Source organism: Marmota monax, unplaced genomic scaffold, assembly GCF_021218885.2.
Source record: "Marmota monax isolate L192 unplaced genomic scaffold, Marmota_monax_Labrador192_F-V1.1 WCK01_AAM20220418_F8-fsc00035, whole genome shotgun sequence".
In the NCBI taxonomy this organism is placed as follows: domain Eukaryota; kingdom Metazoa; phylum Chordata; class Mammalia; order Rodentia; family Sciuridae; genus Marmota; species Marmota monax.
The window spans coordinates 3,078,252-3,089,336 of record NW_026691961.1 but is presented as its reverse complement, the minus strand read 5'-3'; the positions used below and the strand labels follow the sequence as shown (position 1 = coordinate 3,089,336).

General features: G+C 50.7%; 1 protein-coding gene across 1 annotated transcript; it reads right to left on the bottom strand.

The window, feature by feature from the left end:
- Positions 1-1,394: 1,394 nt before the first annotated feature.
- Positions 1,395-7,682, bottom strand: Itpripl2 (ITPRIP like 2). Its single transcript, XM_046435940.2, has one exon. The coding sequence runs from the start codon at positions 7,625-7,627 to the stop codon at positions 6,020-6,022; it is 1,608 nt and encodes a 535-aa protein (XP_046291896.1). The 5' UTR covers positions 7,628-7,682; the 3' UTR covers positions 1,395-6,019.
- Between the last annotated feature and the right edge of the window lie 3,403 nt (positions 7,683-11,085).

Below are 11,085 nucleotides of genomic sequence, written 5' to 3'. Positions count from 1 at the left end.
TTTGACCTCCGTGACAATTACTCAACTCTATGGGGGTGGTGTAAGAGCAGGCCCAAGGAGCAGACTGATAAAGGGGCGAGGCTATGTGCCCATCAGACCTTATTGACACCCGTAAATACGGAGGCGTCAGCCTGCTGGCTCCTGCTTCATTCATCTTCCAGGACCAGCCAGAGGGAAACTGGCTCCAATGTGACCTTCCTGGCCTAAAGAGACTCTGCAGCGCCCCCAGGATCTGACTGTGGTCTGCAGCCCTGGAGGTGTGTGAGGTCCCTGGACCAGTGGGGTCACCATCATCTGGGAGCTTGCTAGAAAGGTAGAGCCCAGATCCAGCCCAGACCTGCTAAATCGGACTTGAACTCTTGGATTCACACTGCAGCCTGAGCAGCTAGGTGTCCACACCCCCATGTCCTGTTCCTTCTCCCCTCTGCCTTCCCATCACGTCCTTTGCTCATGAATCCTTCTCCACCCCTCCCCCACCCACCACCGCCAGGTGAACTAGAAAGCACCTGGGCGTTTGACCTCTTCTTCTCCAGCCCAGCTCCCTCTGCTTGGTCCATTCCTGTCCATCCTTGGATCTCGACTCAGAGGATCTGACCCTAGAACCCCCACCAGGAAAAAGTGCCTCCCTTCTATTTCCATGACTGTCCTCTGCTCAGCAGCCCCCACACACTGTACAAAAATGACTCCTTTAATGGCCTGCCTCCCTGTTTGCAAAGACTTGGGAGAGGCTGGTCTGTGTAGGCCTGTGTGTGTGTGTGTGTGTGTGTGTCCTCAACACCCTGGGACAGTATTACAAAGCACACCCACCGAGTCCCCCCTACCCGCTACTCAGCCCGAGGTAACAGGTTTCCCTCTCAGGCTCTGAACTGTCCTCAGAGCCTCCAAGATTCCATCTCAGGCTAAACCTGGTGATTTTTTTTTTTTTTTATCAGCCCGTGTTTACCATTTGGAGAGCGCCCCAGGGCCCAAGAGATTTCTGGACAAAATTCTTGAGCTCTGAATTAGCCACAGGCTAAGACTTGAACCGTGTGTGAGGTTAGTGGGTGGGGGGTAAGGAAGAGGGATGGGGGAAGGGCAGAGAGTTCTAGGTAGGGAAAGACTTGGAGGGAGAGGGCTGGCGGTGTTGCCCAGTGGTGAGGCACCCGTGGGTTCAATCCCTCCTACAAAAAAATGAAAAAAAAAAAAAATTCAAGACTTGAAGAGAGAATCCCAGGTAACACCCCTGCTGGGTTATGAACAAGCGTCTTTCCCCACCTGTACACGGAGCCTATTCTGTACAAATAATTCTCTCCAACTTCCCTGCGTGGAAAAGCTTTTCATAAAGGTTGCTGAGGCTTCTGCCAAGAACCGTGAGCCAGGAAGAGGAAAGCCCACCCCCAAGGTGACACGCAGTCTAGAGGTTTCTACAAATTTCTTTATTAATACAGCAAGACAGAAAAGAACAAGGTCCTCAAATGACCTAGATGATGGAAAGTGCAAATTTACTCCAACTTGAACTCAAAAACAAATAACAGGCCAGGCATGAGCCATTTGGGCCATGGAAATTTGGCGTGATTAAAATGCTTTCTAATCACACAATAATAGCAGCCGAGAGAGATCTGGTTAACTCTTTGGTCTCTGTTATTGGAACACAACTTCTGCAGCCCCAAGACCGCATCATAATACAGTTTGGCATCAGAAGACACGTAATTAATTAACAATAGAACTGAGGAATGTTTTAAGTCAGGTGACTGAATCAAGGCACTTTTCTTTTTAATTAAAGCAAAAGGTGCTAAAATATTCCTGAATACCTGATACTTCAAAAAAACAGATTATATATATATAATTTAGCTGCACATTTGAGTCTATTTTCTCTGTAATATGATAGCATCCTCTCTACCTTCTCCCAACCTATATTTGCATTTCCCACCCACTCATTTGCTATGTAGATATAAAATTATAAACAGACATGTCTAAGTCACAGACAAGTGATTTAAAAAAAAACAAAAACTAACACCACAATGATAACATTTAACTTGGTTTCCTCCTGAGGGACACTGGGAATGTGGATGAGGTTCATTCGCTCCACCACCGGAGAAAATTGTTATCCAAGTGGCTAGAGATGAGGAAGCATTTTCATCAAGGTCAAAGTCACATGTTACCAAAGAACCTCTTCTGAGAGGTGCCAGGAGATGCTTTGGAAGCATGTTCATCCCCTCCAAGTGCAAAAAAATGTTAACTTTGGTGGGAGCCCTGGAGTCAAGACTGACCAGACCAGCATCCTCCGCAGTGGGAATGGTACAAGCCTAAGATGTCTGGCCCTGAGACCCAGCACTGTTCATGGTGACCGACCACGACTCTAAAGGGACAGGCTGGGATCCCACAAACAAAAATATTAAGAATAATTTTAATCCAACAACCAGATACAAGAAAACAAGTTCTTCTGCAATCCTTCCTGATTACTCATCTGTAAACTCCAGGGGCAAAAGAGGTTTACCACAAGTCCTCAGGAAAAAAGTGCCAAGTGGTTTGACAGAGGATCTGGTTTAAAAAAAAAAAAAATGGCTTTACTTCAAAGTTCCTTCAGGAAACTGAAAGTTAAGTGTTATCTGTGGCCACGTTAATTTTTTTTTTTTTTACAATAAAGCTTAACTCTGAGAGATAGAGAAGAACTGAAATATCGGACCCCCAACTATATATAATACTACCATGTCCATAACAAAGAATAGAAACTTATACATACTTGGGGGGAGTGACTGTGTTAAGACAAGGGTCGCAAACTGATGGCCCTCAGGCTCAACTAAATGTTTTGGACATTTAAAAACATTGATTTAAATAATCATAAGTTTAAAAAAAAAAACTTAGCAAAAAAAAAAAAAAATCCTCCCGATCTCTCCCTCCCTTTTCCAGCATAGAGCTGAGCCACGGCTGCCCCCTTCTAAGGTGGGCACAGCCCCCGCTCTTCCTTATTTACTTCCCTCCCTTGTTCCCGCAGGCTGCTGAGTTTGCGAACCCCAGTTGGAAAGAGCATACCCCTAAAAATGTGTTTCCTACCTAACCCAAACCTCTCCCGCACCCTCTGGTGGTCCTCTTCTCCCTTCTGCCCCCTCTCTCTCCCTTCCACCTTGAGCCTGCCTTCCTGAATTCTCCAGATTTCTCTCTGCTCACTCACATTCTCCCATCCTGCAGCTCCAGATTCTTTTCTTGCAAAAACCATCTTTTCTTGGTCCACAAACATTCCAGGAAGGCTCTGCGCCGGGTCAGTGGGAGTTACTGAAGGGTGTCTCACAAAATGGCCCAGAGATCTTCCCCAAAACTTTTTTTTTTGGGGGGTAGTACCAGGGATTGAACTCGGGTGCTCGACCACGGAGCCACATCCCAGCCCTTTTTAATATTTTATTTAGAGACAAGGTCTCACTGAGTTGCTTAGGGCCTCACTAAGTCACTGAGGCTGGCTTTGAACTCGTAATCCTCCTGCCTCAGCCTCCCGAGCCACTGGGATTACCCCAAAACATTTTCTTGGGGCACTGGCTAAACAGTTTTCTCCCTATTTCTGTAGAGCCTTCTTGTATGAGAATATTGATATATAAATCTCCAGTACCAAGCATACACCAAAAATGTGTATATTTCAGATGAGGGATATGATGGAGCCCTAATAAAATCCAGAATTGAATTTAATGTAAATGCCTTGGGCCACCATCACACCTAGCTAATATGCCATCTTATTTCATTTGTACACAGTACATGTTTTGGATCACTAAAATTGATCAAAATTGATCGAAATCTCTTTAAGTTTTGGTTACCATGTACAGAGAATAATTGCTCAGCATATGGCATTTAAATAAAACATTAATATTTTTAAAGTCACAAATACAATGCCCATTAATTTAAAAAACTAAAATTTAAAAACCTTGAGGATGGATGAGGTTTGGGGTAATTTACCTGAAATAATAATAATAATAATATAAAAAACTACAAGAATACTACATTACCAGGTTTATACTTTAAAATACTATTAAGATTAAAAAAAAAAAAAAAGCTACCGACTCAGCTAGAAATATCTGGAAAATTTAGTTTTTAAAGGTTTATAATCCACCCAATAGCCCATTTTTCCCCACTCCAGTAGACTTAATGACTACAGGGGAACTTCGGGCTGAGTATGGAAATTATGTTTATATAAATACATAGATATATAGATAAGATCTACTCTTGGCATTTATTTTAAAAAGTAAATTTTTAAAAAAACACTGTGCAGTTTATATCTTTGCAGAAAGCTGTAATTCATTTCTTTGCTCAATGTAGTACCTCATGAATTGACATTCGCCTCAAAAGCTAGAAAGAACCCTTGGGGTATCAAAGAGAGTGGTCCCCCAGAACAACCTTGAAGAGACAGCGCACTATTTGAGGCTGTTTCTCTTTCAGTCCAAGGTTGAAAAGGATAAAAGAACCCTATGTAGGTCTGAGAAGGATGCCCTGTAAATCATTTATCCACAAGGATTTCCCACGGAGGTCAAGTGGATCCCCTAAAGAAAGGCAGCTTATGCAACTCCCCCAAAATAGCTCAGAAATTAAACAACGATCCTATTCATGTAACTATTTCTGTCTTGCAAACTTTTGCCTTTAAGAATCTAAGGAAGTACATGTCTTTTTTTTTTTTTTTTTTTTAATCCCAACTATAAGGCTGAGACTGGCTGCATTTCCAATCAGTGCTTCTTACACCACTCTAACCTTGAACTGCATTTGGGAGAAAAAGGAAAATCTCAAACCCAGCTCTCAAATCCCTAGCTGCACCATTCACCCAACCCTGTGATATCTGCACCCAAAGAGAAAACAAGAGCAGACTACTGCTGTCTCTCCTGCTCTTCCTCTAACTTAGGGCTCTGCCCTGGGATCCGGAGTCACTGATCTCTAGGACAGATCCCGAGGTACTGATCTGTATGTGACTGTTTTGCAAAACCCAAGCTGAATCAAGAGCCTCTCAAAGCTGGCCCTTTGGGACCATTTGGGCTTCCCCGGGCAAGCAAGAAGAAACTTTTAGCCTCTAGCTACTCAGAAAGACACCCTTGCGGAGGAGTTTGCTTCAAAAGCCTTAAAACCAAAAAGGGTTCTGTGTTCAGCCAGAAGCAAAGGCTGGCCAGACATCTTTATAGGCAAAAGACCGAACAGTCTCTTTCTCAAGATCCAACATGTTTCATGCCTGCACCAGTGTCAATTATGTATTTTGCTGCTGCTCTGCCTTGTGCTGGCTCACAGTAGGCGCTCAACAAACTGGTGTTGACTGACTGGTACCCAGTGTAGCTCGTAGCCTGGGGGCATGTGAAGCAACTCCTGGCTGCTTTTCAAAGCTGCACATGTCTTCATAATAAAAGTAACCGGCCTTCCTTTCAGCTGCAAGGCTTGGTGCTCCCACCACAAAACAAGAAAAGTGATCAGCATAAAGTGCTACTTGCTCTTGAGCATCCTATCAAACATCTGTGATTGCACCATAAAATACATTGATATTAATTTGAATAGAGAAACAATGTTCCTCAGAATACTAAATGCTGCACTAGAACTTCAATTGTCCCTAAAGATTCAGAGAGTTTTCTTCCTTTTTTTTTTCCAATTCAGTTGGGAACCTACTTTCTAGCAAATAGGTCTGTCACAAACATTTGTTAATTTTAAAAAATCTGGGTGCACTGAGGTCTGTGTCTAGAAACTGACCGAGGGAACTTGCTTTGTAGCTAGTTTTTGCTTTCTCTTTTAGATTTCCCTGGGAACAGATCTCTCTGCAAGATTCCACACAGATCACCCTTGTGGCCAAATCTCAACAGCTGCAGCTGGGCATTATGCCAGTTTGTTCAGAACCATCCTGCGGATGTTAAGAAGATGCAGTAACTATATATTCGGTTGTGGAGCCAGGGGTGACATCTAAGCCACCAAAGCCTGTGGCATCCTCCAAATTGTCCAACACAGTCATCTTGCCTTTGGCTTCATCCCTACAGTCACCCGAAGGGAAAGGTTTTAGGAGCATTTGGTCAGGTGCAAGTGCTGTCAAGGTTTAGGGTTCATCTTCAGGGAACCCCTGTGTGCGCTGACTCCTGGGTGGGGGGCACCTGGCAAGGTAGCGGGGACCCCCGTAGGCCTGGAGAAGCTGCGGCAGCCTTCGCCACGTGGACAGCAGCCTCGCCGCTGTGAGTTCGCGGGCGTGTGGGTCGAAGGCGGCCAGAAGGTCAACCGGGGCGGCTTCACGCAGTACCTTGGGCAGCGGGCCCACTTCGGTGGCCGCCCCTCCGGGGCCCAGTACACAGTGGAAGAGCGTGTGCCGTCTCAGCAGACAGCCCCGAAGGAACTGCACCAACTCTTCCAAGCACTCGCTCAGGTGCGCCTCCTCCCAGCCGTGGGCAGGGACCCCATCGCGCAGCAGCACCGTCAGCAGCACCGTCTTGAGCACATACGACGACAGGATGCGTCCCCACTGGGTGGCAGCCACCGGGTCCAGCCCGCGGGCGCCCAGGTCTCGCAGAGCCTTAAGCAACTGCAGGCACTTGAGGTAGCAGGCACCTGGAGGGGCCCGTTCCTGCAGCCACCCCAGGAGCTTCTGCTCCTGACGAGCTGTGTTCACACCCCACAGCGCCTCAGTGCTTAGGCCTCCTGGGAGCTCCAACAGGGGCCCGACGGGCGAAGGTGGTGGTGGCGGTGCCACAAGGAAGACACCGTCGCCCAGATGGACGGCGGGGATGAGACGCACAGCCATGGAAAGGCGGCAGCAACCGTAGTCGGTGCGGCAGGGCAGGATGTGGAGGGTGGGAGGCTGTTCCAGGCCGCCGGGGGTCAGGCTGACCCGACAGCGCCCCTCCAAGCTGTAGCGCACGGTAGCCAGGGAGCGCTGCAGGTGCGACTGGAACCAACGCAGCACCGACGCGGCAGAGAGATGGCGCCGCCCGCGCACATCCACGCAGAAGCCGTCCGCGAAGGGTTTGCAGTCCCGAAGCCACTGGCCCCCGGAGGTCCCCGACAGCGAGGGCGGCGCCTTGAGGGCGCACACGAAGCAGCTGCCGAAGGCAGGGGCCAGCGCGGGCTCCGTGCCCAGGCTCCGCGGCTCCAGCGCCACCGGTGGAGGGAGGCGCAGGGGCACCAGCACGTCGAAGCTGTCGGGGCGGCGGATTTTATGCTGCTCGTAGGAGCTGCCCACTTGGATGAAGTCTCCGCGGAAGGCCAAGGCCAGAGCTCCTCCAGGGATGGGACCCGGGGAGCCCCGCGCACGGCCAGCCCTCACCAGCTCGCCCACGATCCGGCTCACGTGCGCCTTGCTGTGGCCCAGCACATGCGGGGACAGGCGCACCTCGTGCTCGTAGTAACTCTCCAGCAGGATGCTCAGGCCGGGCTCTCGCAAGTGTCTAGGAGAGAAAGGCGAGTGGCCCGCCAGGCGAGAAGAGCCGGGCAGGAAGCGCTGCCGCACCAAGTGGCGACAGCGCAGGAGGACGTACCCGAGCAGGAGCAGGATGGCCACTTTGAGCAGCGGGAAGCCGCTGTCCGCGCCGTCGGGGGGCTCGGCCGGGGCGCCCGCGCTTCCCCGCAGGACATGGTAGAGGCACACGAGGGCGGTGCACAGGCCGGTCACCAGCGGCCAGAAGACGCGCAGGTTGAGGGTGTAGTGCACCGACATGCCGGGCGCGCGGGGCCGCGGCGGCCGAGCAGCCCAGGGCGCGCGCCCAGGAGGCGCCCCGAGCCCAGCCGGCGCCCCGGGCCCAGCATGCGCGCGGCCACCCGGCGGCCCCGCGGCGCCCGTCTCCTCGGCTTCCGCGGCGGCTCCCCCGTCCGCCGGCGGGGGGCCGCCGCCCTGCAGCTCGGCCTCCTCTCCCAGCTCAAGTTTTCCTTCCAGCTGCGGCCCGCCCTGCACGCCCCGGCTCCCGGCCGCGCCCTGCGCGCTGCGTCCGGCCCGGCGGCCCTGCCCGCCCGGCGCCCCGGCGCGCCGCCCTCGGCCAGCTTCTGGCCCGGCCTGGCTCGGTCCTACCGCGGGTGGCCCTCCGGATTCTCCGGCCGCTGCCCTCGGCGCCGGCGCCCGTTACTCGGGCCGCGGGAGCTTCCTCTTCCGAGGGGAGCGAGGCCAGGCCGCGCCAGGGGCGGGAGGAAATGCCGAAGTGGGCAGCCAGCCGAGCGCGCGGCGGGCGGGGTCGGCCCCCTCCCGGGCCTCCGCCTTCGAGCGACGCCGGGCGGCGGGAGGGACTTCTGGATGCGCTGGGAACTGGCCTCCCGCGGGCCAACCCGGTCCTCCCTCCGCGAAGGCAGGACTGGGAAGGCCCTGATTCCGGGGCGGTGGCCTCGCCCGAGGAGCCTCCGGAGTCGTGCCGTCAGGCTCTGGGACCGGGAAGTTGAAAGGGAGAGAAGCGCTCGCAGCCAGACTGCCGGTCCTCCCACCAGCACCCCACCCCCAGCTCTCCCAGTGGTGGCGTGGCAGGCCCGGGGACGGAAGTGGTCCCTGCCTTGTGCGGCTGCCCTTTTTTTCAAACTGGTATTCACTGAACACCTACTGTGTGCCAGGCGGAGAGGAGGTCCTGGGGAAAGAGCGGTTGACAGAGGAGGCTTCTGCCCTTCCCCTGCTAAAAGAGGGGATCAGAAAAGACAGGCTCCTACAGCCAGAAAATGCTCTCAAAGAAAGAAAAGTGTAAGAGAGGGGGAGGAGGTGGTGATGATCCTTTAAGAAACCCGAGGTCGCCGAGGCTGGCGTTGGGTCTGAGACAGTGAAGAGTCTGGAATAATAATCATAGTTTATGCAAAGGGCTTACTGTGTGCTATAGTCGCGTTCACCCAGTTCCCTATAATGCTAAGAAATGGGTATTATTATTCTCCCCATGTTTCAGATGAGGAAACCGGGCTCAGCCTGATTCAGCTGCTTGCCCAAGGTCACACAGCCTTTGCAGAGCTGTGTCTGGAACCCAAGCAATTTGGTTCCAGCAGGGAATGTCCCTTCTCCATCTGCTGGGACTTCATCTGAGACCTTTGTGAGGGCCTACACTGCAACCTTACTTCTGGGAAGCCTGTGTTACTTCACTGCAGGGGGTACTCCCAGCAGTAACTCGGATTTATTTGAATAATCATCTTTATTTAATCATATTCATTGTGCCTTCCTAACCCGGCCCCAAGGAGAGTGAGGGTAAATGCATTAAAGAATACCAGAACCCAGCCATGATCTGGAAGGGTGGCTCTGGGATTAAGCCCAAGAAATTCTGTGTTGAGCCACTTAATGCTGAGCAGATCTGCTTTCAGATTTCTTCTTCACTACTCTTAGCTATGAGACCATTGTTCATTAGCCAGAATTCATGAGGTTGCAAGTACAGAAACAGAACTGGCTTAAGTGGGGGGGAAAAGCATCATGTTAATGGATAAGTCCACAGGGAATCTCTTTCAGGTATAGGTTGATCTAGTTGTTGCAATGTTCTAAGTTCTTGTTTTCTCTCCACCACTTAGCTCTGTTTCTTCTACGTGGATTGTACTCTCTGGCAGTTCCTCTCCAGATGCTCTGCTACTCTACTCTCACATTCTTCTTAGTGCAGAGGAAACCAGACCTGTGCTTTCCTGAAAATTATAGCAAGTGCCATGCCTTAGCATAATCGCCTCAGATCATGTGAAAAGCAACCAAGCAAGAAAATGCACTGATTTCCCTTGCCTGCCTTGTGTCTCTGCCCTTTCAAATTCTATGCAGAAGCCCTAACCCCCAAGGTGACTGTATTTGGAGACAGGGCTTTTAGGAGTTAATTTTGTTTAAATGAGGTTAAACAGATTCCAAATCTGCTAAGATTGGTGGCCTTAAAAGAATAAGGAGGGACTGATCTCTCTGCATATTCACTCACCAAGGAAAGGTGAGAGGGCATAGCAAGACCTGGTCACCTACAAACCAGGAAATGAACTTTCCCCCAAGCCAAACCAAACCAGACCTTGACCTTGGATTTCCCAGCCTCCAAGAGCTGTGAGGAGATAAGTTTCTGATGTGTAAGCCACTCGGTCTGTGATATTTGTTATGACAACCTGAGCTAACTAATGCAGTTGGGTACCAAACCCTGGAACCAGGACATGGGGTCAGCCCTGCCTACACTGTGGGTGGGGACTTTGGAGAAGGGTGTCCCCCAAAGAGAGTCGTGGTGCTGAGGTTGGGAGGAGGAGGATAGGATTTGGGGGCATTGTGAAGAGAACAGGACCACCTCATTTGGTTAAGCCCTAACCTTTCTTTGCTCTGATCCCCCCATCTATAAAGTGGGTGTGACACTAGCAGTGATTAATTTTTTTCCTTTGCAGATAAGGTGGCAGGCCACCTCCAACTGTACAAATAAGGGCAAGACTCTAGATCAGAGGCCGGTAGACACTTTTTTATAAAGAGCCACAGGATAAATATTTTAGGTTTATGGGACAGACGCGCTCATTACGAATCCTCCCGTCTGCTTGGGTGGCCCACAAAGTCACACTTCCAGTGACCCACCTCTTCTAGTCACACCCTACCTGCCTACTTGGTGGATTAATCCACGGATTGTGACAGCTCTCATAATCTAATCATCTCACCTCCCAACGTTCTTGCACTGCCTCACGCATGAGTTTTGGGGGGGACACCTCATATCTAATCCATAACTCCAGTCATTAAATTTAGGGCCCACCCTAATCCAATATGACTTCACCTTAACTTGGTCACCCCTGCAAAGACCCTATTTCCAAATAAGGTCACAGGCATGAACACCAGGAGTCAGAACTTGAGCATATTTGGGGGGGGGGGACACAATTCAACCCATTATCGTGACTGCAGATAATACATAAATGAGCGTCAGGGCTGTTCCGATAAAATTCACGGACATTGCAATTTGAATTCCATAACATTTTCATGTGTCATGGAATATACTTCTTTTATCATGCTCAGCAGAGTAAGCCAATCCCCCCAAACCAAAGGCTGAATGTTCTCTGATAAGTGGGTGCTGATCCATAATGGGGGGTGGCATGGAAAGAATGGGGGAGCTTTGATTGGGCAAACAGGAGGGGAGGGGGCAGGGGGCAGGAAAGATGGTGGAATGAGACGGACATCGTTACCCTAGGTACATGTAGGACTGCACATACTGGGCGACTCCACATCGTGTACACCAG

Coding starts and splice junctions, on each gene's coding strand:
- Itpripl2 (XM_046435940.2), bottom strand. CDS start 7,627: ATGTCGGTGCACTACACCCTCAACCTGCGCGTCTTCTGGCCGCTGGTG.